Source organism: Rattus rattus, chromosome 1, assembly GCF_011064425.1.
Source record: "Rattus rattus isolate New Zealand chromosome 1, Rrattus_CSIRO_v1, whole genome shotgun sequence".
NCBI classification, from domain to species: Eukaryota; Metazoa; Chordata; class Mammalia; order Rodentia; family Muridae; genus Rattus; species Rattus rattus.
This window is the reverse complement of record NC_046154.1, coordinates 260,582,468-260,608,571: the sequence shown is the minus strand read 5'-3', so window position 1 is coordinate 260,608,571 and position 26,104 is coordinate 260,582,468. Positions and strand designations below refer to the sequence as shown.

General features: G+C 40.4%; 2 protein-coding genes across 17 annotated transcripts in view; one reads left to right on the top strand and one right to left on the bottom strand.

Annotated features, from left to right (window-relative positions):
* The first annotated feature begins 132 nt into the window (after positions 1-132).
* Positions 133-26,005, top strand: Pcbp2 (poly(rC) binding protein 2). Of its 12 annotated transcripts, none has more exons than XM_032884525.1 (15): positions 133-236; positions 2,741-2,858; positions 3,452-3,475; positions 3,568-3,600; positions 3,978-4,094; positions 6,765-6,896; positions 9,427-9,555; positions 10,536-10,610; positions 12,291-12,383; positions 13,428-13,469; positions 14,552-14,624; positions 15,121-15,159; positions 16,073-16,128; positions 16,962-17,131; positions 24,044-24,450. In XM_032884525.1, the coding sequence occupies exons 2-15, from the start codon at positions 2,790-2,792 to the stop codon at positions 24,078-24,080; spliced, it is 1,089 nt and encodes a 362-aa protein (XP_032740416.1). In that variant the 5' UTR covers positions 133-236; positions 2,741-2,789; the 3' UTR covers positions 24,081-24,450. The 12 variants fall into 12 exon arrangements, with proteins under 12 accessions (XP_032740416.1, XP_032740393.1, XP_032740451.1 ...); XM_032884502.1 differs by having other exon boundaries at positions 181-236; positions 10,524-10,610; positions 24,044-26,005; XM_032884529.1 differs by having other exon boundaries at positions 191-236; positions 2,718-2,858; positions 16,076-16,128; positions 24,044-26,005.
* The window catches only part of Map3k12 (mitogen-activated protein kinase kinase kinase 12), an 18,778-nt gene continuing 16,998 nt past the window's right edge, over positions 24,325-26,104 (bottom strand). For all 5 annotated transcript variants that reach the window (XM_032884464.1, XM_032884484.1, XM_032884443.1 and 2 more), the window contains exon 16: positions 24,325-25,705. In XM_032884464.1, coding sequence (XP_032740355.1) covers positions 25,610-25,705 — 96 coding nt within the window. In that variant the 3' untranslated portion in view covers positions 24,325-25,609. The remainder of the gene's footprint in view (positions 25,706-26,104) is intronic.

Sequence of the window (26,104 nt, the reverse complement as noted above, 5' to 3'; positions counted from 1 at the left end):
GGAGCAGCCGCAGCCTGCGCCCTCTCCCGCCCGCCCGCCCTCCGCCCGCCCGCCCGCCCTCCGCCGCCCTCCACCCGCCCTGGGGTCTCTTTCCCCTTCCTCCTCCTCCCCCCCCCTCCTCCGCCCCTGCCAGGGCCCCCCTCGCCTTCCTGCCCGCCCCTATTGTTCCCGCCCCGGCCTCCGCCCTTCCCCTTCCTGCCTGCTCCCTTTTCCCCTCAGTCGACTCGCGCCTCCAGGTAAGCTTAAAATTTTCTTCTTTGCCCCCGGCAATAGCTTCTGCTTCCACTCGTGACATCCTTCTTGGCGGACTCCGGTCCTATTCTGGAGCCTCGGCCTCTCGTAGTCCCGCATGAGCGTCTACTACTTCACTCTGCCTGCCGGTCCATTCACGCGAGGCCCTGGTTCCAGCGCGGCCTAGTAGGCCTCGCGCAAAGCCTGCCCCCCTCCCCTCCCCCTTTTTCCCGGTGGCGGCTGCGCAGGAGTCAGGGAGGGCGCGCGCGCTGCAGGGGGGGCAGCGGTGGATTTGTTGGTTGAGGGGGGTGGGGGAGGCGATGGCCGGCTTGCTTGCGGGGCGGGTGAGCGCGGCTCCCCGCGGGGGTCAGGCGCTGGCGCAGACACACGAGGAGGCGCTACTTGTCCGGCCCCTCCCCCTGGGTAGCAGCGCCCCCCCCTGACCGAACCGTTTATTCACCTCCATCCCAGTCAAGGGAAGGGGGGGCCTTTTTTTTTTTAAAGTGGAAAATGCTTGGATGACCGGGGCGGGGGAGGGGAGTGGGGAGCTGCAGAGTTAAAGGGTAGGCGGACTCCCTGTTACCGAGTTACTTTGACGTTCTCTCGGGTAACGAATTTTGAAATTACAAAATGCCTGCCGCTATAAACCAGACCGAGCTATTTATAGAGGGGTAATTGACTGCAGGATTAACAGCTGGATTCCCAGGATGGGGTACACTTAGATTGACCTACTCAGGAGAGGAATTGACAGGTTTCTCAGATTACTTACATGGCTTGGAGTTAAAAAATGCATCTTCGTGCTTTACTTAAATGGATTTGTAGCTAGGTTTTTAGTTTCTTTGCCTCTTGAACTTGTATTACTGTATTTCTAAAGTGATTAATATATCTGAGTGGGGAAATGGAACTAAAGCTATCCTCAGGTTTATAGAGTATATGGGGGTGGTTGTTAGTCTTTCGGACTCTGTAAACAAGCATTGTTTATCCATGAATAAGATGTTGATTTGTGAGGTTTTTGTTTTTTTGTTTTTTGTTTTTTTTTTGTTTTTTGACAGCAATTAACTATTTTCTGGAAATAGGGAACTGATGTGCTTTAGGGATGCATTTACATTATCACTTAACATCCTGAAGTAACCAGAAGATAGTTTGCAGTATATAGAGTGGTTGACAGCCACTTTAAAGTGCTTTTAAAATATTTAAGGTATGGACTTGGGATTCAGGTGGGTCTTTGAATTTGGAGGCCAGCCTGCTGTTGTTAAACAGTTCCATTTAATCCTGGGCAATACAGTGAGGCCCTGACTCAAACAAAACAAAACAAAACAAAACAAAAAACCCAACGGTCTGTGTATTGGGTGTTACAGCAAAATGAAAACTGGTTTCATGAAGGGACAAAATTAGTTGTAGGAGGAGAGAAATCATTGATACTGATTTGAAGGGATGCATAGTCGCCATGCTATTGGAGAAATTTCAGGTCTTGAGACTCTTGGAACTATCAGTGTTAGGTGTTTAAAAAAGTATTAAAGGCAAAACCATCAAAATCCAAATTCTTTGTCTAAACAAGTAGTTATTCCAAAGTTGTTTCAGAGGATGAGTACAAAGGGGCCATCTTGGCAATCCATCACTATTGATTAATCAAAGCAAATATGAAGTAAAATCTTAGTACTATGCTTTTGTTGTATTTGGAAGAAAATTTGGGACTTAAAAGACTTAATTGTGTGATAGTCAAAGTTAATATACAAGAAATTTCTCAAATTGATTAGAGAGGAAGAATGGGAGAAAAGAACCGAGATGTACAGAATTAAATTTCAAAGGAACGTGGAACCTAATCAGTTGTGAAGTGTATCTTGAATAATACTTTTTTCAATATATTTTTTTTTGTTATTTGTGATTGTCCCCCTGTGTAGCTCTGGTAACTGCACTTGGTTCTCAGTAGGTTGTCCAAGGTGGCCTTGAACTTAAAACAATCGTGTTAAAACCTCTAAAGTGCTGAGATTATACAGAAAGGTACCACCATCCACATATCTGAACTAAAGCATTTCAAAATATTTGTTGTCATCCATCAACCTTTGAGATAAGAAGTTTATCTCAATTTTAGAAATTTCTATACTGAGTACATTTACATATATACTCTGCTCTCACTTCTAACTGCTGTAGAGTAGAAAGCGAGTTGAATTCACCCTCTCTGTGGTTTGTCCAGCTGTTACTGAGTCTTTTCAAAAACTTACTCAGCTGAAGGACAACTTCTTGTACTTAAGCAGTTCCCTTAGAACCATTGCCAGTAGAAGGGTCGAATATTTCTTATCTCAAGCATTAGTGGAAACCCTATCATTAATGAGCAAACTGGAAACAGAACCTGATCTGTAAGTGTTAAAAGACTTGTTCTGGGAGTGTTCACAAGTCTGATAGGCTCACACTTAGAGTCAATTAGATCAAACTGCAAACAGCAAAGTGGAAATGACTGGAAAGGAATTTTACTTTTTACATTTCAGTTTTTGGCTTTCACTCTCACCAGTGACCAAAGACTTGACCACTCAAAGTCCAGCTCCCTGTAACTGCTAGACATGGACACCGGTGTGATTGAAGGTGGATTAAATGTCACTCTCACCATCAGGCTACTTATGCACGGAAAGGTACGCACCAGCTTGGAAAATTGGGTCATAGTAACTGCCAGGGAAGGGGCCAGGAAAAGCAGACAAGCATCTTGGAGCTCATCAGATTAGCACTGTGGGACATCTGGCTTTAGCACTCTTTTCTAATGCAGTGTGGTGGGAAAATGGACAGCTTTTAGTAGGAAGTTTAGAGAGCAAGAAAGACTTAACAAGTGGTTAGAGCCAAAAAGCAGACATAGCTGCTTGGTAAGTCATTTTGATGTATGTTTGTAGCTTAAATTTCAGGGAAGATTTTCTTTTTGATTTTTGGTGGTACTGGATATTGAACACAGAGTTATCTAGTTAAACACTACCATTGAGCTAACTCAGGCCTCTGCATATTATACAAAGTTGTGGGATTTAATCACTGATTTTTTTTTTTTTTTTTTGATAGCTTCAGTATGGAATTTTTTGGGAGGAAATGAATAGGTGCCTCCCCCAATAAGTCTTAAAACTCCTTTTATTTGAATTGGTAGTTAGCATAGTTAGCACTTAGTTAGCTGAACACTTAGAATTTTCTTTTTATTATGATGAACTCTGAATTTCCTCTTAACACTGGGTTTTCTCCATTGCAGGAAGTTGGCAGTATCATCGGAAAGGTAAGACAGCTTCACTTCAACACTTAACTCCTGTTTAGTCAGTCTGGACTGAAATAGCAATTGGAGCTCATATTTGACTTTTCCTCTTACAGAAAGGAGAATCTGTTAAGAAGATGCGCGAGGAGGTAAGATGCAAGGAACATTGGGATTGGTAGCCTTGGAAAACCCTGAAAAAGTTCTGTGTGAAGTTACAGGATGAAGAGCTCAAAAAGAGAAAGCATTGGGTTCGGTCCCCAGCTCCGAAAAAAAGAAAAAAAAAAAAGAAAAATAGAGAGAGAGAAAGCATTTTCTAGCTAATTTGTAATAACAAATAGTGTGATAGGAATGAGTTTTGTGTCGAATCCTGAAAACATAAGGCACACGCAGGAGGTTGACAACAAGTAGAGCAGTAATTGAAATGCTCTTTTATGTAGCCAGCTTCTTGCCTGTGTTATCTAGGACAGACTATCCTGTACACTTTTAGTTCTTTTTATCTTTTAAAACTACTTGTTTTTCTTTCTAGAGTGGTGCACGTATCAACATCTCAGAAGGGAATTGTCCTGAGAGAATTATCACTTTGGCTGGACCGACTAATGCCATCTTCAAAGCCTTTGCTATGATCATTGACAAACTGGAAGAGGTTTGTTGTACCTTTATGATTGCCCTCTCCCCTGATACCAGGCATAAAATAATTAAAAGTTTAAAAGCATGTTAAGTAATTGGGCTATGCTCTCAGCTGACTTTTTAATCTAACTTTTTTCCATGTTCATTGGTATTTTATCTGAGTATGTGTTTATATGAGGGTGTCAGAAGCCCTGGAACTGGAGTTGCAGACTCCAGGTGTGAACTGTTATATGACTGGTTCATTTGGAAGAGCAGTTACTGCTCCTAACCACACACACGGGTCTCCTTTTGTAAGTTTGGCACTACTAGGAGTCCATGATTACCTTTAACACTTCAGGGTTAGGCTCCTAAGTGTTGAGATTACATGGAGATATGCATAACCCTTTCTAATTTTGCCATTTAAAATATTTTAGTAATTTTTCTTTTTTTTTTTTTTTTTTTTTTTTTAGGGTTTTGGGTTTTTTTTTTTTTTTTTTTAGATTTATTCATTTATTATATATAAGTACACTGTAGCTGTCTCCAGACACACCAGAAGAGGGCATCAGATCTCCTTACAGATGGTTGTGAGCCACCATGTGGTTGCTGGGAATTGAACTCAGGACCTCTGGAAGAGCAGTCGGTGCTCTTAACCGCTGAGCCATCTCTCCAGCCCTAGTAATTTTTCAAAGGTGTGCCTTTGCTTTCTTTACAGTTGAATGAACTTCATGTGCTTTTTATTAGGGTCCTGCTGAAGAACTAGGACATTTTATAAATAAAGTTTTACAAACCTAGTGTGTTGTTGGATTTTAAACTATACTAGATACTGATAATACTGTAGTTAAAGTTAAGAGTTAAAGTTTTAGGTTCCTAGAAACAAGATAACCATTACTGGTTTTGTTAGAAAGCAGTTCTTTTTCCCTTTAATACTTTCAGAGGCTGGACAAGTATTGTCTTAAGTTGTGTGTTCAGCTGCGTCCTCCTTGCAGTAGTAATACTATTTACTTAGTTGTGCAGTTGATAGCCTAGGCAGAAGAGTGCTGTTTGGTTACTGCTTAATGCTTCTTAAATCTTAACCTTGTTCAGGTCAGGTCAGAAATGTTTTAACCTGCGGGATGCTGTTACTCCAGAATTTGCAGCTTAAAAGAACAGTTAGAAGTATATGCTATTATTCTTAAAGTAATATAGGCTTGGAGTGGTGGTACACATCTTTAATTCCACCGGTACTAGGGGACTGATGCAGACAATTCAGAGTTTGAGGCCATCTGGGATTATGTAGTTGAGACCCTATGTCAAAAGAAAAAAGGGTTTTGACTATAAGGCTTATATGTAAGTAAGCAATTGCCACACCTCACTGGCACATGCCAATCAGGCAGAGAAGTGGATTTCTTTGTTTTCAACCCTCTTTGAAAGCTAACAACATCATATACATAGTAAGTTAGAGGCCAGTGTGGTCTGCGGGGTGGATTCCAGGACAGCCTGGAATGTAAAAAATGCGTTAATTACTGAAAAATTTTTGTGCTGGTTTGTTGATTCATCAGGTCAAGGCACTTGTCCCACAACTGATGGCATTAATTTAGTCCCTGGGACCAACATGGTGGAAGGAAAAAATTAACTTGCACAAACTCTTCTCTAACGTGAGCATATACTCACTATATTAATGGTTATAACAATTTTATTTCAAAACATTTAGATATGATACCTGATTTCATCCTTATTGCTCTGGGGGAAGTTGAAATCGGTACATTGGTATTGATCCTAGGCCTCCTATATGCTTACCAAATACTCAATCTAAAACACTTTATATTGGTTTTGTAAGAGGATATTTAGTTTGAAATTGTTTATATTGTGTGATATCAAATGTTTTTTATTGCATTGTGCTTTCCAGCTTTGAGAAAGGGTCTCTGCTGGAATCTTGTTAGCCTTCCAGTTCTTAGGACAGGTCTGTTTTCACATCCAGTGGTGGGATTCTGGGCATGTATAGCCAGACCCAGTTTTTTATGTGGGTGCTGGAGGATCTGTCCTGATTTCCAGTCCTTATTGCTTGCACAACAAGCTCTACCCACTGAGCCATCTCCTCAGTCCCTTGACTCTATTTTTTAAACAATTTTGGTACTAGGATTAGAATGTTTGGTTTTTAGGATTAGAATGTTTGGTTTCATGCATTCTAGACAAGTGCTTTACTACTAAGCTGTGTTTCTAAACCTAATGGAAGGAAGGTTGGCGTATTAATTTAAAAAAAAGTTGCGTTCTGTACCCTTGTGAAGAAAAATAACTGCTCTTACGGTTCTTTTTTCTGTTTTGTGTTGCTTCTATGGATTGATTCCAGAGTAAGCAATGTACCAGTGAGCAAATTTCTCTAGTCCTCTTTTATTTAGGCCAGTAGACCCCCAGTTACCTTATGGGTGGTGGTTCCTGCTAGACAATGTGACTCTTATTGGAAAGTGTGGTTATAGTTCTGTTATTTACTGGCCTGTGTCTATACTGGCCTATAACCCCAGATCTTTTTTCCTTCTCTTCTGTGAGTGCTGGACTATAAGCAGTGCTACCACATTGGGCCCAAATTGTGATCTTCACAGTTTGGTGTGGTTATGGTACAGTCATGGCCTTAAGTCCAAGAGTAAGTGGTTAGTTTTTGGAAGTTAAGGCTTTCAAGTATATACATGCTACTTATCCTTTTGGTGTTCTAAGCAGTTTTCTTTTTTAACAGGACATAAGCAGCTCTATGACCAATAGCACAGCTGCCAGTAGACCCCCGGTTACCTTACGGCTGGTGGTTCCTGCTAGTCAGTGTGGCTCTCTTATTGGAAAAGGTGGTTGCAAGATCAAGGAAATAAGAGAGGTTGGTGTTTGCTTTTTTTTTTTTTTTTCAAATATCTTGTTATGTTTTTTGATTTTAATTTTAGCCTTGACTGGCCTGACTATAGACAAGAATCTCTATGAGAACCACTTACCTCTGTTCCCTGAGTGCATGCACCATTACCCCCATACCAAATTCCAATTGTGTTATGGCTAGAAAAGGTTAGCATTTGATGTGAATATTTAAGCCAGGTAGTAGTATGTTTGTAATCTCAGGACAGAGGAGACTGAGAAGGGAAACTCTAAGGCCAGTTTATTGTGGGCAGTTTAGGAAACCCTATCTTAAAAAAATGCAAGATGGATTCAGGTGTGGTGGTACATGCCTTTAATACCAGCACTTGGAGTCAGAGACAAGAGGGTCACCTTGAGGTCAGAATGCTCTATGCAGTAAGTTCTAGGCCAGCCAGGCATATATGGTGAAATCCCTCAATTAATGTATGTGAGTACACTGTCTTTGTCTTCAGACACACCAGAAGAGGGTATCAGATCCCATTACAGATGGTTGTGAGCCACCATGTTGTTGCTGGGATTTGAACTCAGGTTCTCTGGAGGGGCAGTCAGTACTCTTAACCACCAAGCCATCTCTCTAGCCCCCTTTAATTTTAAAGGTGGGCTCTTTGCTATGTTACTAGCCTATACTATCCTGGACCTTTATATACATTTACTATCTTGCATCAGTCTTCCAAGTACATAGGTCTACATAAAGCCTTTGCCTGGCTCAGTAATGTCAGAATATGAGTGCTACTTACTTAGAATTTCATACGTTAATACAATTGTCCAGTTTTGATGGCACATAGTTGCTATTTTGAGACAAGGCCTCACTGTTTTAGCCTTGGCTGGCCTGGAATTCAGAGATGTCTGGCTCCACTTCTTGAGTCCTGGGATTAAAAATGGTTGTCAGTTCTGTTTAGTTCCCCACATAAGTTCTTTTTTTTTAAGTTTATTGGTTTTTGTTTTTTTTTTTTTTTTTTTTTTTTTTTTTTTTTTTTTTTTTTCGGGGCTGGGGACCGAACCCAGGGCCTTGCGCTTGCTAGGCAAGTGTTCTACCACTGAGCTAAATCCCCAACCCCGTTTCAGGTGTTTTGACTGAGCTACTTAAGAGAGAGAGAGAGAGTGTGTGTGTGTGTGTCTGTCTGTCTGTCTTAGATTTACTTGTTTTGTCTATTTTGATTTTTTTTGAAACAGGGTTTCTCTGTCCCCATACTACTCTAGATCAGGCTGAACTCAAACTTAGAGCATCTTGCCTCTTCCTTCTTGGTGCTAGGATTTAAATCATGAGCCACTTGTAGATTTACTTTGAATTATGTATATATATTTACCTCTGACTCTTTGCATGTGAGTTAGGCTTTGGATCCCCTGGGGCTGGGGTTTTCATGTATTGTGAGTGGACTTTTATGGGTGCTAGGAATTGAACCCAGGTTTTCTATAAGAACAATCCAGAGCCCATCTCTAAGCCTAAAAGAAGTAATAGATTTAATTTATGTGTAAACTTTTAGCCTGCCTGTATGTATATATATGTACCATGTATGTGCCAGTTATCAGTGGAATTCAGTAGAGATGGATCTCCTGGAATGGAGTTATAGATGGTTGTGGGAACTAAACTCAGTTCCCCAGCAGTAGCAACAAATGGTCTTAACCATTTTTCCAGTCCCTTAAAATAATAATTAAAAATTTCAGAGTAGGACTTCCTGTGTAGCCCTGGCTGCCTAGGACTTATTTTTGTAGACCAGGCTGGTTGTGAATGTAGAGATCCTTCTGTCTCTGCGTCTCAAGTGCTGGTAATTTCAGGAAGGTACAATATGCCTGCCTGAAACAATTTTTTAAATTACATTTTGTGTGTGTGCATGCACATGTATGTGTGTGTGTGTGTGTGTGTGTGTGTGTGTGTGTGTGTGTGTGTGTGTGCACTTCCTTGGTCAGGACAACTTGCAGCTAGGTCTTGGTTCTCTCTTTCTACCATGTGAGTTCCCCCAAGGATTGGATTTAAGTTAGGGTTGGCAACAGGCATTTTTACCTCTTGAACTACATTGCTGACACTTCCTAGCTTTTTTTTTTTTAGATTTATTTGTTTATTAGATATAAGTACACTGTAGCTGTCTTCAGGCACCAGAGGAGGGCATCAGGTCCCATTACAGATGGTTGTGAGCCACCATGTGGTTGCTGGGAATTGAACTCAGGACCTTTGGAAGAGCTCAGTCAGAGAATGAAAGGGTGATATTTAGAGGATTTTGTTTGGCCCACAAAGCTTTCATTACTGGGTAAGAGTAAATTGTGTAGAAGGAACTTTTTTCTGAGTGCAGGTTAAATGTAGGCTGTTACTCAGATTTATTCTTGTCTCAGAGGTAATTTATTTTTAACTTTAATAAGCAGTAGTACCTGGAATAAGGAAGAATGGAAAATGAGAAAGAAAGGGTGGAAATAAGGATCTATTGAATAAAGCTGGTGTTGGAAGGAATTGAACAGTTTTTCTGACTTTTTTTTTCTTTTTTCTTTTTTTTCCTTTTACCCTAAAGAGTACAGGGGCTCAGGTCCAGGTGGCAGGGGATATGCTCCCCAACTCAACTGAGCGAGCAATCACTATTGCTGGCATTCCGCAGTCCATCATTGAGTGTGTCAAACAGATCTGTGTGGTCATGTTGGAGGTAAGCCCTCAGGCTCATGCTGGATGTGGGGGTGATTTTGGGGACAGGGGAATTGATCTATATTTAGTAAGACTAGAATTAGGTGAAGCTGTGAAGAGGCTTATCAGTCGAGGCGGGTAAAGTTCCCTGAGTTCATACATTCCTTCTCCCAGTTTTGATATATCTTAGTCTATGAGCAAAAATAGGATCTGTTAAAAAGCAATTGTCAGGTAGTTCAGAATGTTGTAGTAGCGTGGACAGGGGAAGGTAGACTATAAGGACTTGGGATCTTTGAAATGCTAACTTTTTGAATTTCTTGAAATTGACACATTCTGTTTCAGTTTGAAGCAGGATATATTCAAAACAGTAGTTATAGGAAAAGTATCAATAATGGTATTTGAGTGAATTATGAAGTCCTGATATATTCTGCAGCAAAAAAATAATGGAGTTTAAATCTCTTGAGTTACATGGATTTGGCCCCATATGAATCAGAGAAAAAATTTTTGTGTCTTTGAACCATAAACATAGCATTTTGTAATTTCATATCCACCTTTGCCTTTATGTCTTAACAAAAATGTGAGGTCATAAAAATTACCACTTAAAGCATATCTACACATACAGTTGTGTATGTGAGAATTAAATTTATTTACAAGTGTGGAAATTAGGATTAAAAATTTAAAGCCCCTTCGGGGAGGATTAGTATGAGCCACAGAATCCATAAACTTTCTTCTTGCTTTTTTTTTTTTTTCTTTTTTCTTTTTTTCGGAGCTGGGGACCGAACCTAGGGCCTTGCACTCGCTAGGCAAGCGCTCTTCCGCTGAGCTAAATCCCCAACCCCTCTTCTTGCTTTTTAAAGGCAAATAACTAATGTGCAACTTTTAAGTAAGGGACTGGAAAAAATAGTTTTTATTTAACTGACCTGTGTGTGCTATAGCCACACAGCTGAAGCAGCTTTGAAACCTTATCTCTTTTTGTTTTTTTCCCCTCTGACTCTCTCCCAGTCCCCCCCGAAGGGCGTGACCATCCCGTACCGGCCCAAGCCCTCCAGTTCTCCAGTCATCTTTGCAGGTGGTCAGGTAAGAAAATCCTTACTGGTGGGCTAGAATGAATGAATGAAGATTATATTTTAAATATCAACTTTGCCAGCAGCACACCAAGCTACTTTGCATGCTTGCTGAAAACTTGTACTTTTGGCCATAGTTTGATTTGCTTTTTTTTTTTGTTTTTCTACTGAAGAAAGTTATGAATGCCAAGATCTTATTTTAGCGGGCAATGGGAGTTTTGTAGACACTCAGAAGAGAAATTGGTTGCTGATTTAAGGTGGTTTGGGTTAGAATTAAATTGCTCCAGTGTTATTACTACTTTGTCCCTGTGTCTACCATCCCATCTATGCTTTCCTATGTGTGGATGATGGAGGTCTAAGTAATGATAGCAAAGGAGTTGGACCTCTGGAAATTCTGGATGGTGGTTTCAAATGGCATGGGGGTGTGGGATCAGGTCCTGAACTTGAGTGTCCTACAAACTTTCCCTCCCCTTCACCTCCCCTCCCCTATTCCCACCCTTTACCCCCAAACTCCAGTTTGTTGTTCTCCAGAATCTTCATAAACACTGGTTTGAAACCCCATTGGTATAATTGAAATCAACTGGAATAAGAAGAGCATAGGATGGGGAGAGCATATTGGGGTGCAGTGTGAGATCCCAAGAGCATTCTCTCCATGCCTCATGTATCTTTGACAGTTTCTTCTAAAGTTAGAGTTGTGGGAGAAAAAGATTGATAAATGTCATGGTACTAGTGTATTTTGATGGTTAGTGTTTTCTTGAGTAATAGGTAAACCAGTTTTTAAAGAAACTTAAATTCAGGTTAAAATAGTGACTGTTGGCACTTGGGGCTACCCTATTTAAAAACATCTTTGCTTAACTAGTTAACATTTATTTGTATTTGTTCTGAAAATCATTTGGGAGGGGAATACATTAACTTGGAGTTAATTCCACATTTTATTGAAATACAATGAAAGTGAACAAATTTATGTCTTGCTGAGAGCTTTCACAAGTAGTCATATTGCAGTGTTATATTGAGATGTGTTAGAACTTTTAGTCTTAATTTTGTTTTAAGAGATTTGTCAGGGCTGTCAATATAATTATTGGGGCAAGATAAGCAGCAGCTCAGTCATCGTAGACAGGAGGGTTAGCCTCAGGAGTCATCCCTTTTCCCGTGGAACTCTAGGTTCTCCAGTGCTGTGTCACCAATCCTGCACAACAGTCTGTCCTTCTTATCTTCATTCCCCTCATTCCTCTCCCTTTGTACCTCTTTGCTTCCTACCCTCCCTCCCTTTATTCAGCTAACTGCCCTCTAAAAGCTTCTTCCATCAGTTGCCCTGTTATGGGTCATTCCCATGGGCCTTTTTATAAATAGACCAGTTCATGCAGTGTCCAGAGATGGACCTGTGTCTTTTGCTGCAAAGTGGGCTCTGTAGGGGTTCAAGTTAATCCTACAGTGACCAAGACCTGGCATCAGCTCTCTTACCTCACCCCTCACTTTTACTGAAAATAACCCAATTGTGCAGTGTCATCTGCCACTAGGTAACCTTTTTTTTTAATTCACTGATTACAGCTCGTTTCAAATCTGTGTTGTGAGCTCCTTTTTAAAGGAAACAAGAAAAAAAAATAAACAACTTTTTTTTTGGTGTGAATTTCATGCTGATGACAAGGTGCCGGATTGACAGCCCTGGAGACTGAAATCCTCTATTTATCCACAGGACAGGTACAGCACAGGCAGCGACAGTGCGAGCTTTCCCCACACCACCCCGTCCATGTGCCTCAACCCTGACCTGGAGGGACCACCTCTAGAGGTGAGAGGGGATGTTCAGTCTCCAAGGCTCACTCAATCCTTCCGCCTCAGCCGAGACTGCCAACACACGGGGGGCGAGTGGCGCTGGTGATTTTTGTGCTGTGGACACCACCTGTCCACGGGGACCTGGACTGACCTCCCCACCTCATTTCACACAGGCCGCGTAGCCCACCAGATGGTAACACCAACTTTTTTTTTAAACTTTTTTTTTGTTGTTGTTCAATCCCTCTTTTCCCCCCTCCCACTCCTCCCATCCCATTTTCACCTTCCCACCCCCAACCTGGGTGTGCTTTTGGGGGTAATGGCCACTGTGCACTGTGATGTGAGAAATTTCACATTCTGTTAAGTAACCAGCTACAACTTCCTCCCCGTCCCTTTTATTCCTTTTCTCCTTGTCCTCCCCCCCCATCCCCCATTACCCAAAAGACCAAGCTCCCTTTTTGGGAGAATCTGGTGTGGGGAGGAGGGCATAGTGGGAGCTGCAAGTACCTTTTATGCAGGTGGGTGGGTAAAGACAGGACTTAGCAAGTTTTATTTCCCCCCAACCCCCATCCACCAGTGCTTCTGTGGTCAGGTCCCTAGTCAGAGACGTAGCTAGCTTCTAGTGCACTTAAGTTCATAGGCAATGTTTGAATATATGCCGTGCAGGTTTGTGTAGATGCAAATCATTTATATTAGCATAATTAGTGTCTTGAATTGAATACATAGGATGGGGGGACTGGTCAGTCAAGGCATTGCTTTACTTTCATTTTCCACTTTTTTTTTCTTTTTTTGGTTAAAAAGCAAATATGTATATTTTGTCTTAAAGAGAATTTGTATATCCTTCTTAGAGGATCCCTGGAATAAAGTTAATACTGTATTTAGGGCTTAAAGAAGGCCAGCACAGGTCTGATCATTGTGAGAGTTCATTTACTTCCTCAGTCCCTGTCTTCCCTTTCTCTAGTTCAACTCTGGCTTCCTGGCTAGTTGAAAACTTGTCTTCCCCCCACATTGGGTTGCTGTCCATGATTGGTTTTTAATAGGAACTGTTTTCCTCCTTTTGTAGGCCTATACCATTCAAGGACAGTATGCCATTCCACAGCCAGATGTAAGTTTTGATTTCATTTCTTGTTTTGAAAAACTCCCTCTCCATCCAAATTTGTCTGAATCCTTTTTCCTTAGGCAGGAGTAAGTTGGGTCTTGAACATTTGTGGTGGTGTTATGTCTTAAAAGGTGAACCACAAAGTATCAACTTGTTTGGTTTTGAATGTAAAACCTCTAGGAATTATGTATCTATGGTATGTTATTAATATCTTGGCACAGTTCAAACTGTTAGTGAAGGGCGTGCTTCCCTTAAGTAATTTCTTTGGGTAAGTGGGAGGGTGGTTTTTGCCTTTAGGTGCTGAGGGTTTATTTTCATATAAGGAAGGCTAGAAAACTAATTGTTGGACTTCAGCTCAAACTTTACTAAGAACCTCTTACTTTAAAGTACTAGTATTTGGATTTTTGTCCATTTTTTTCCCCCTTTCAGATGCCAAGCATTAGACTTTGAAAGTTGGGTTTGGTTCTTGGTTAGTGGAAGCCCCTAGGAGGTGTGTGAAGTAGACTGGGAAAAGGATTGTTTTGTCACCAGCCAGGACAGTTAGTTACCTGTGTGTATCACATATAAGAGAGTTGGAAAATATTTGTTGGGGACTAAAGCCCAGTTTGGTTTCTTATTAAGCTTTTCTCCTCCTTGCAGTCTCCCTCCCCCCCCCAACTCCTTCCCTTTTCCCAATACTAGTAGAACCCTGCATGGTGTGTCTTCCCTAGCACCACTGCACAGTTTGTTTATCTAGCCTGTCTGTGCTTGTCCCTGGGGCAACCGTTGGCAATGGCTGCATATACCTCCATTAAACAGTCCACTGGGGATAGTTGTTGGGCTAGTATTACTGCTTCCTTTTTCACATACCCCAAATGGCATTCATTCATCTTTTGTATATTGACATCCTTTCTATTTCTAACCTTTCCTGTCATATTTTGCCTGTCCTCTGGATTGTACTGTAAGCCCCATTCTTATCCTATGCTATACTTGGAATAGTAGTCTCAACCTTGGAAATCCGGAGCCATGCACATTTTCACGTCTGAGTGTGTTTGAGTCCTGACTAGGTTACCTTTCTAATGCTCATCTCTCCTGTTTCCTTCATGCAGTTGACCAAGCTGCACCAGTTGGCAATGCAACAGTCTCATTTTCCCATGACCCATGGCAACACCGGATTCAGTGGTATGGATAACTCAGTGTGTTATTTCTGTAAGGTGTAGTACAAGATAGAGGCCAGTCCCAAGGTCTCAGCTTGACAACTGTTTAAAACAAAATTCATTTTCATCCAGCATCTGCTGGCTTAAACTTGACCTACTATGGCTAAAGGAGGTAATGTGTTTGTTAACATGATTTTCATTTGGGTCGAATTAATTATAAAAGAGTAAAAATCCCTGTAAGGTTTGGGGTGAGGTCTGGGGATGCTTGTCAGGAAAAGGGTAGGCGGATATTTCTTGTGAACCATCCTAATAGTGGCCACCTTGATCTGATTAGCATCCCCTTTTTCTCCACCAGGTATTCACAAGACTTGGGTAGAGACAATCCATTTGTTCAAAATTGTGTAGTGTATTTTTTGTTTGTTTTGTTTTGGGGCTTTTTAAAAAAATTATATATAAGGAATAACTTGTCCGATAGGGTTAGAATGAGACCACCAAACTCATTTTCACTTGTATCTTAACAGGCATTGAATCCAGCTCTCCAGAGGTGAAAGGCTATTGGGGTAATGATTAAAAAAAAAATCTGTAGTATTCTACTGTTATATTAATAAACTGGTGGGAGTCTTGTTTCACTGCCCATAAACCATACCAGCAACATAACATACACATGGCAGAGAGGAGCTGAGAGAGCAAACGGGTGGGCCTGGTGCCCCTCAGGGTCCCTTGATGGATCTGGCCAACCACCTTCTAAAAATGTAGTTGAGAGCAGGACTAGAAAGAATGGTTAAGGGTTAGCCAGCAGGAATGGCCTTGTCCTGGTGTTCTTATGAATGATAGGGGTGTTTGTAATGGGATTGGTTTTCTTTCTTTTTTTTTTTTTTTTTTCTTTCTTTTTTTCTTTTGGAAAACAAAAGCCAGAATAATTATAGCAAAAGACAGAATAAATCTGGAGAAATACATTCCCCTCAAACAGATTTTGTCTAGTTTGGGAGGATAGAGGTGGAGGGTGTTACTCTGGTAGAGGTATAATGAAAGCAATTCTACGTGCCAAGAGTCCATGATACCCAGTAAAAAGAATAAAGTTGGCACTGATTTTAGTGAGCATTGGACAAAATAAAATGAAGACATAACAGTAATCTTAATCAGAAAAGGGGTAGATGTATAGAAGCATTCGATGTTTAGATTTTGCTCCTGTTTAAGAATACCACACGCTCTTGCCCCTTTTTATCTCTGTACATATAGTCTGGGCTTTGCAGGAAATGGCATGAAATCAGCTATTCTGGTTGTGCAGAAGAATCTTTCCAGCATTACTTTTGCTACCCCTCCCATCTTTCCTACTTGGAGGCTTCAGAGTTAGTGATGAACCTCAACAGCCAATGCTGGGTTTTCATTTTATTATCTTCTGTTAGTTTAATTTGCAGATCACTGATTCTGAATGCTGTGCGTTATATTTTTTTGCTCTTTTCTGTCTTTTAGCAGGTTTGGATGCATCTGCTCAAACTACTTCTCATGAACTCACCATTCCAAATGATGTAAGTGTAATTAAACTATGTTGGAAGTCTGAAGGAAACCTTACTAAAGAATTGTTAAAATTAACTGTATTAACAGTTTTCAAAAGAAGAACCTCTCTCTTTCTGTCCTGTAGAAATTCTTTTCTCTGGTACTTGGGTGGTGGCATATGCCTTTAATCTCTCAGCACTCTTTGAGTTCACGTCAGCCTCTGATATATGTAGTAAGATCCTGTTTCTCCCCCAATAAAATCAGAATTTTTGCTTTTGGAGAAGTGATTGTAGAGTGACAATATACCTGCCCTTTCTGTAAGTGTGGCTGTTTAGGGTTAAGAATAAAATTTTAATAAAGTCAGTGTCTCAGTCAAGCCACAGCTAACATGTTAACCATTATTACTCTTTAGTGCTAAATAATGCAAATGTAATCCCAAAAGCAAAAACAAATTTGAAAATCTTGCCAGAATCATAAGGTGGTGGCGGAAGGATAATTTCACACATCTTTGGCGACCCAACAGTGAAGGCACTGTCGACTTACTTGTAGCTGTCTCACTAGACGTCAGTGGCTCTGGTTAATTTGTTTGAGTGGAGGCTAGATTGTGGAGATAGGAACAAAAGCTAATGCTTGGGATGAGAAACTGGCTTAGAGTTTGCCTTGATTTGCAGTTAACCACATGAATGGTTCAGGAATTAAAATGGGACCTTCAGGTTTTAAAATTCAAGGTTTTAATAGCAATATACCAGAAAGATTGGGGAGTGCAAATTTAGGTACAAATTATAGAAATTTGTAAATGTTATGCATGTGTGTGTAGCTGCGCAACTTAATTTGTTTTTATTTGTTTTGTTGTTTGTTTCTCAAGTTGATTGGCTGCATAATTGGGCGTCAGGGCGCCAAAATCAATGAGATCCGTCAGATGTCTGGGGCGCAGATCAAAATTGCAAACCCAGTGGAAGGATCTACTGATCGGCAGGTTACCATCACTGGATCTGCTGCCAGCATTAGTCTGGCTCAGTATCTAATCAATGTCAGGTAAGATTGACTATACTCTTTTTGCTTATGTGCCAAAATAATAGGGAGGGAGGGAGTTGCCATATAACAAATGTGGGTTTTTTCCAAAACCTCCTTGATTTCTGTTTTTCTTCTGTCTTTAATGTAGCAGAGAAAAACAAGCAGTTTGGAGTAAGTTTTTTCACGGGGTTGTTTTGGAACAGTGCAAAGGGTAGTAGTATATGCCTTTGCTGAATAGTAGGACAGTGCTCTCGTAATTACAGGCTCACTGAGACAGACACACTTCGGTTTTGCTTGTTTGTGCATATCGTGTAGACAGATCATTTCATTTTTGAATTTGGAGTTCAAAGCACCTTAAATTTTTAAGGATAGTGAGATATCTAAGTAGCTTCTTAGAATTAGCTGTCATATTTACTCTGCAAACATTTTCAAATGACAAGTGTGTTCTATTTGTGAAAAAATGAAGCACAGACTTGAGAGTGCTCCAGATACATTAGTATTTTTTTTTTATCCCATTGCTCATCCTATTATACATCCATAAATGATTTGCTCAGGTTTTATTTCCCTATATGTAGATTCTGTTACACTCTCTGTTGTAGGACAATTATGAACAGTCAGATGTGCATCCTACTGGATGTTTGTTCCTCGGTGCTGCTTCAGTCACATCTTTCTTTTTTTTTTTTTTTTTGGTTCTTTTTTTCCGGAGCTGGGGACCGAACACCGAACCCAGGGCCTTGCGCTTCATAGGCAAGCGCTCTACCACTGAGCTAAATCCCCAACCCCCTAGTCACATTTTCAAATGGACTTAGTATACCTTATATGGGAAGACAGCATTATCTTATACTTACATTCTTCCACATAAAAATTAAGAGGTCTGAATCCAAGAAAAGGTTTTAGGATATGAAGTATATGTACATGTACTTATTTAACGAATTTATACCAGGCTCTTATCCCTAGCTGAAAACATTGCCAACTTGCCAGTGATGGTCTTGGCCATTGTTTTGTATTTCTGTGCCTTGAATTAATGCTGTCATTCATATGGAAAGATGATATCAGCCTTCAGGGTGACACATGCCTTCAATCCCCATCATAGGGAGGCAGAGATAGGTGGACCTCTGTATATTTTGAGGTTAGGCTAGTCCAGAGTGAGTTTCAAGACAACCAAGTCTACACAGAAAAATCCTGTCTTGAAAAACAAAAACAAAACAAAAAAAAAACCCCAAAAATCAAAAAACCAAAAACCAAAACTCTAGATGTACTTTAAGTTTTTAATATTGAATTAAATAGAAGTAATTTTATACAGAGCTTATTAGTAAAAAAACTTATTTTTATTTCACATGGGAGGTAAGTTTTATGTGGCAAAAATAATGTTAGAAGTCACTTTCTGCTTTTGGGAAGCTTATCTTAAATGAGATAGCTCAAATTATAACTTTAAATTTGACTTTGTTTTAATAAGTTAATGTCTTCCTTATAAGGAGGCAGAACTTCATTACTTGAAGTAACTGCAGAATTGCTTTAAACAACTGAGTAAAACATTGGATTTGAATCCAAACTTTTTAAAGCCAGTGCAAGATGATGCACAAATCTGCTTTTTATCTTCTCTACTTGGCCCACTTTGAATGAGAAACACAAACTGGTTTTATTATTTTTATTATTGGCTTCAAAGCATCTCTTCTGTACTCTTGAGCTTTCTTTACAGAGCTCTGTGTCTTTGTGGTTCATTGCTGTGACCATTCCCTGATGGACTGAACTGGCTCTGAACAAGCTGAGTAGAGTTATAAGGAGCTTTCCTTCCCCTGGTAGTAGGCTTGTGAGGCAGGTTGTCTGATCTCAGCAAATGTTTGTAATTCTGGGGGCTTAGGATAGGACTGACTATATGGGGCCATTTTAAGAATAAAAATACATTTTTGCTTTTTAAACACAAAAGTTGGTAGTACTTGCTTATTTTCAACTCTTAAGTCTAGGAATAGTCAGTTAAGATAAAGAGCCTCCTTCTCAATCAAAAAAGCTTTCCTAGATCTTATCGACACTTGTTTTTAGCATTTTTCTTTGAAAATGCTACATTCTTTATAGTCTATTCAGTGACCTACTTTGGACTTCTTTGCCTCCTTCCATTTAATATTTTGGTTCATTTACCATGCAAATATAAATAGATAAGTATTAGCTATAGGAAAAATTGTGTTAGGCATGCTTGGTGATTTCATACCAGTAGCACTGAGGAAGCTGAGGCAAGGGCTCCAGTTCTAAGCTAACCTGGGCTACACAGACCCTATCAACTCATCTTTAGAAATAATTATAGTTAGACATATAATTTTAAAACTGAAAACATAATTTGATTTATGAAATGATTTTTTGTTTAAAAGGTTAACTCTTTCAAACTAAAATCTTTTCTTTTTTCCATTTGTGTTTTTAAACACTGTTGGGGGCTAAACCTAGAGCTTTTTTTGAAAGAGGGTTTTAAAGTTGCCCTAAAGGCTACTCTCTATTGTAGCCCAGGCTGCAGTGGACTCTGATTGTTTGCCTCAGCTTCTGTAGTAGCTTTGTTACCGTGGCTTGGCCACTTTCCTTCAGTTTCTGATTTGGGTCAATCTATCAGATAGTTGGAAGTATGCGCTCTATGCTTCTTTTCCCACTGTTGTCTGCTGTGTCTTCATCAAAGTAGTTTTAAATAGCATTGTGTGTGGTGAGGGGGGGGTGGTAATATGAATATTTTAGTGGGTGGGCACAAGCTATTAGAGTTTATTATAAATTGATATTAGATCTTCCTAATTGGCAGCCAAAGGCACTTACTGATATAACTGAAGCGGATTTTGTCCTGTACTTTTTCCCTATTGTGGTCTTCCCTTCCACCCACCCTTTTTTTTTTGTTCCTTTTTTTCCTCTGTTACAGTTTAGAAAACGCTAAACCCTCCTCCCAGGCAGCCTCCGTCACGATCCCTGATCACCTCAGCATCAACCTCTCTCAACCCTCCACCCCTTCTTCTTCTTCTTCCTCCTCCACCACCACCCCCTCGCTCGCCACAGCGGGGACTTCCGACGCACCCTCCAGCCTCCCCAACCCTCTTCCGACCGCCCCTTGTGTCTCCAGTCTGCTTGGCATGAAACCCATCCCTCTCCTGGCTCTAAATGTTGTGTCTGCTGCTAAGGGTACCGGGGCTTCAGCCACCACCACCACCACCTCTACTGTGCCATGTGTAACTAACAAACTGAAAGGCGAGAAGCAGAGATTCTCTCCCTACTGAGTGCTTATCTTGGCATTGCCTCAAGTGTTGGTTTATTTTGTTTTTCTTTGTTAATATTGGTGAGAACCAAACTATTGTGAGCTTGTGACCATTTTCTTTTTACTACTTTGGGGGATAACTGGGTGGGGTGGGCACAGGGGTGACACTTGTTAGGTTTAGGTCTTCACAGCTCAGTGCCTGCTTCAGAGTCTGACTTGTTGATGGAACTCTTTATCTAGAGCCACAGTTCTTACTCTAATTCTGTTACACTTTTTTGTAGCTTTATTCTGCCTTGCAATATAAACAATGTGTTAGGCTCTGTGTTGATGAATAAAAGCTTCTCCCTTAATCCTTCCTTTTTTTACTTTAAATCATTTAATGGTTAAAGCTGTCAGCTGGCCTTCTTGGCCGAATCTGTGTTTCTAGTTATAATAAAGTTGCCACAGTAAGAACAGTAGCTCACTGTGTGATGTGACGGGTGGAGGGTGGGCATTTGTGATTTGTGCCTTGTCAGATTGGATGGCTGTGTAGCCTACTTGGGCCTTTTTTTATCACACATGAATTTTGTAATCCTTTGTCAATATTTCCAAGTAGAAGGGTCTTCAGTAGTTTAAATACTGATGATCCTTCAGATGGACCAGAAAGAGGCTTTTAAATCAAGAACCACTTTCCTTACCTTGCTAACACCAGTAGGTAATGAGGTGTCCTTGTCTGCGCACTTCTCTGGTGAGGAGTCATTTCAAAGGCATGTGCAGGACTGACTTCTTTAGCCCAATGATGGGCAGTGGTCATGTCAGAGTTAGGTAGGTTTGTCTATATTCCTTTAATGGATCATTAGATATGCTTCTGGAATACTAGAGAGGGCTTATAGATTTGAGTGTTGTTCATTCTAAATATTGCTCTGTCAAGTTCATTTATTTGTCTTCTATTTCCTGTCTTTTTCAATAGCAGCAGTATCATGAGTGGAGATAATATGCTTATATTTGAATGAATTCTGTAGTGGAAATAGAAAAGAAGCCCTAAGAGAATATAAACTTTGATGTGTTCTAAGGGTTTTGAGGCTGGGGCTTAGACAGTGGTAGAATATTTGCTGTGTACTGGGTTTGTTTTCTAGCACTTAAAAACTAAAAGGAGATGAGAAAGTCATTAGATACACCCAAGGTACATATTGTGAGTTTTCTTTACTGGTAGTCAGTGAAAGTTTCTGGATTTTTTTTTTTTTTTTTTGAATGGTCTTTTCCATGCCTTAATGGTAACGTTGTTGAACAATCTCAGAAAGACATAGTTCTCATGCGTATTATGATTACTCCTACTTTCTCAGGTTATTATGGCTCATTTATGCCACACTAGCCTTACATATTCATTCACATATCTTGTGTGTGTGTGTGTGTGTGTGTGTGTGTGTGTGTGTGTGTGCGCGCGTGCGTGTGTGTGCGTGCGTGCGCGTGTTCGTGTGTTCGCGTGTTCGTGTGTTCGTTCATTCCTGGCTGTCCAGGAAGTTGTTCTGTAGACAAGGCTGGCCTTGAACTCAGAGATATGCTTACCTCTGTCTCTGAGTGCTGAGAGTAAAGGCATGCACTACCCCCCACCCAGCCTGGGTCAGAGATTTTAGGAGAGCAAACTGTAGGCTTATTCTTGGATGTTAGCTGCCTCCTATGTTGTGTAGTTCAACTCTTTCTATAGTTAAAACTTACTATGCTGATAACCATCTCCATTGAGATTTGGTTTTTAATTTTGTTGGAAGGCCTCTTGGCCTTAATTCAACAAATATCCCCAAGTAAACAGTTGCTGGGAGATAATCCAGATGATCAGGGAAGGGGCGTGTTACCATCATTTTAAACAAATGTTTTTGGTGTGAAAAATTTTAAGTTTTGGTGCATATATATATATATATCTGATCTCAAAGTCATAGTATTTCTGGTTGAGATTTGCCTCTGTAACTCATCTACTACATCTTGCTTTTTAAATTCCTAATAAGGCCTTATAGTGAGTACTGGATAGATACTAGATTAAAAGTAGCCAGTTACATTTAAACTTTCTTTCCCACTTATTATTCAGAGTTTGCCTAAGTATACATGTATCGGACCTTTGGAGGCCTGAAAATGTTGGATCCCATAGAATTGGAGTCACAGGCATTTTTGTGGGTGGGTTCTAGGAATTAAATCTGGTTCCCTATAAGCATAGCAAGTGCTCTTAACCACTGAGCAGTCTCTTATGTCCCTAAAGCATATTTACCTTATGATCATCCATTTTTGGAATAGACAAAATCTGTTCCGTGTGTGTTTGTGTTTTGTTCATGGGTCCATGTGTTGGGCCTAGGTGCATATGTGCCATAGTGAACAAGTGGTGGCCATTATCTTCCACTGTTTCAGATAGTGCTTTGATCATTGCTAAAAGCTCACTTTCCAGCTTCTAGGAATTCATTCTCTGCTTCCCATTTGTTTGTTGTTGATGTGCTGGGACTACAGATGCCATATAGTACTAACTGCATCTGTTTTAACACTGAATTTTAACATTGTCTTTTGCGTTTGGATGACAAACCCTATATCTACTGAACCATATCTATATCTATAACCCATGTAGGCCTGATGTGAATGCGTGTATGTGAACATCTCTTGGTGCATGGGGTTCAAAAACTGATTTATTTTGTTTTCCTCAGTCATCTCTTTTTTAATTTTTAGAAATTTTTTTTGACTGAACTTGGGGCTCAGTGGTTTGTGTAAACCATATGCCCTCCTCTCCACCTCCCTAGCACACTGGTATTCCAGGTGTGCTCTTGCCACCTTGGCATATTTACAAAGATTCCCCTCCATGCTGCATTTTACCTATGAGAGGCCTCACTCTGCATAGTTTGAGATCTCACATGTATATTTAATGTTTAAGTACGTCAGGGTAGTAACATAGACAGGACAAATAATTTCTGACTTTAAAGAAAACACAGCATTTAATTGAAGAATGACTTCTCTGGTTTCTGGGACATACCCCTTCCCCTATGGTATTTGTACATTTAGTGCACATGGTACTAACCCCAAACATCATGAATGGATGTCAGTCAGCTCTTTGAGAAGTTAAGCAAGTTAAGTTTATGGTGTGGAACTGAGACTACACCTCCAGTTATCTTCAGAAGGAGAAATTTTGCTGCTGTCCAAAGATAGTGAATAACTTTATCTCAAAGCTTAATTGTACTCCAGGACCATAACTGACCTATTTGAAACAAGTAGAAAGGCACCGTAGCCAGGTCTGTGTATAAGGAAGATGTGGCACAGGAAGGCCACAGGTTTTGGATTTTGAAGAGTGAGCTAAGGAACTGAAGTCCTGATACTTGTTTTCCTGTTAGTATTTGTTCTGAAATATAAACTTGAAAACAATAATTGAATTCTTCACTGTAGTTCCTATTTCTGCTCCTCCCTGTAACACACTATTAATATCTTCAGATGTGTTAATGATCCCAACACAAAACTGCTTCACATTGGTAGGCTGTTCTAGTGTAAACGCATGATAGGGTCAACTTCTTGAAGTCTAATGTTCTCTAGAAATGCTTTCAGTTTCCAAAGAATAAAACACTTATCATTTGTTATGCTCTTCTGAGAACACACACACAGCCTTAAACATCACAGTACGAGTTAATCTAGGAAACCTTAAGATAATCTGGTGTAATGAACTACTGATTATAGCCAGGTAAACTGACTTTACTCTTGTTTCTGTTTTACAGGCTTTCCTCGGAGACAGGTGGCATGGGGAGCAGCTAGAACAGAGCAGATTCATCCATAATCCCTTTCTGCTGTTCACCACCACCCATGATCCATCTGTGTAGTTTCTGAACAGTCAGCGATTCCAGGTTTTAAATAGTTTGTAAATTTTCAGTTTCTACACACTTTATCATCCACTCATGATTTTTTAATTAAAGTGTTTTAATTCTTTTCTCTGTTCAGCAGTTACGCTGAGATATCCATATTTAGTTTTATAAGCTTCTCCCCCTTTTTTGTTTTGGTTTTTTTTTTTTTTTGGCTCATGAATTTTTGTTTGTCATGGAAATGTAAGAGTGGATTATTAATACATTTCAGTTTAGTTCTGTAATGTCAGGAATTTTTCAAAAAAAGAATTAAAAGATGGACTGGAGCTTTTTCTTTGTGAATAGAAACTGGATGCCACAGTGACTTATGCGGGTGTTATTCCTGTCTGATACTATTTTTATAGAGCCCTGATTCCATTTAAATAGAATTAGTGGACTTCCTTCCTTTTTTACCACTCCCATTTTTTTTTTTTTTTTTTTTTTTTGCCTCAATCTTTCGCCCCCCATGATCCTGGGTGGCCTCTGAAGACTGACAGTCACACTTACCCTGGGATTGTACAGCAGCATTGTACAGTGCATTTATGGAGCTGGGACAGGAAGGTGTCGATAGGAAGCTTGAGAATCACTGCCCCGTGCATACTTTAATTTTAAAGTCTAGTAATTATTCATTTAGTTTTCTCCACAGACCTTGTGTTCTTGTCCTGAAATCATTTAGAAAAGTTTACCTGCTGCCATTTATGTTAACTTAGAAAGTAACTTATCCAAATTCCTCAGGTAAAATCTTAAATCCAAGACTTAATCCATGTATTACCACTCCACTCATTCACCAAGAAAACCCTCGACAGTTGGGCCTGCATGGAGTGGTTATATTTCAGGGTTGTTCACAGGGGTTACAATATGACAGTCCCCACCCCTACCAGGCACCAGATAACAGCGGGGACTTAACCAGCACCCAGTTCTTCAGCCTGAGCCATCACATGCTATTAATCTTCTAACTTGCCTCTGGGCCCAAAGCCAGGGCTTTGGCAGAGAAACAGGAACAAAGAAATGAGTTACATTGCCACCTGAGAAACCTCAGAGGGAGGACCTAGGACCCAGCCTTAGTTTCCCTCCTCCCAAGTGCAAAATGTGTAAACAGTAAACGGAAAATAAAAGTGCAGTTTTAAGTGAATCCTCTTCCTGCCCCCCCATGTTTAGGGACAGACAGTGTAGAGACAAGCCTGGCTTTTCTATGCCTACTTGCTTGTTCAACATAAGGAATGGGGTGAAGCAAGAAGGGACCGGTTTCCTTTCCTTACAGCTCTAGGGTAGTACTTGGAGTCATTTCCACAGCTGCCAGTGTCCCTAGAACTTAATTGGTCAGGGGCGTCGTTCACTCTGAAGCCTGACTTACGGCTAAGAAAGCCCCGTCTATCTGTTGATTATGTGGCGCATATATATTATTTATATAAATATTTCTCTATGTACAAGGAATAAGAGTGTCTTTCATGGAGGAAGGGAGGCTGGGGGCCGCAAGGCATCAATGCTGTTGGAGTTGTCCAATTCAGTGCTGTCACAGTCTGAGTCCTCAGGATTGGGGCCCTGTGAAGAGTAGAAATGCAGTGAGGTGGGGGAGCTCAGCATCTTTTAGCATTACAGATTCTTTGAGGGCCCTCAGTGGGGTGCTTTTACATTATCAGTGGAGGTGGGGTTTTTTTCTTTTTTTAAAATCTCACTGTTGATATGCTCCAAGGCACTAGGCTAGACTCCTTTTAGGATACTCTGACTGCAGTGTATTGCTGTCAAACAAGTTAAACCTCTGGCACTATATACTTGGATATTTGTTTTCATGGTTATGGAAAAAATTGGTGGCTTGAAGGCTAAATAAATACCTTTTGTAGGGTAGTCATCTTTAGATTCTCAAATGACTGGCTTTTTTTTCTTTCTTTTTTTTTTCCCCCCCTTTTTTTTCGGAGCTGGGGACCGAACCCAGGGCCTTGC

Excerpts from the sequence above, each read along its gene's own strand:
- Pcbp2 (XM_032884502.1), top strand. The coding sequence starts at position 2,790 with ATGGACACCGGTGTGATTGAAGGTGGATTAAATGTCACTCTCACCATC. Across the intron at positions 3,601-3,977 it reads TTAAGAAGATGCGCGAGGAG|AGTGGTGCACGTATCAACAT; the intron begins GTAAGATGCAAG and ends TTTTCTTTCTAG. Across the intron at positions 12,384-13,427 it reads TGGAGGGACCACCTCTAGAG|GCCTATACCATTCAAGGACA; the intron begins GTGAGAGGGGAT and ends CTCCTTTTGTAG.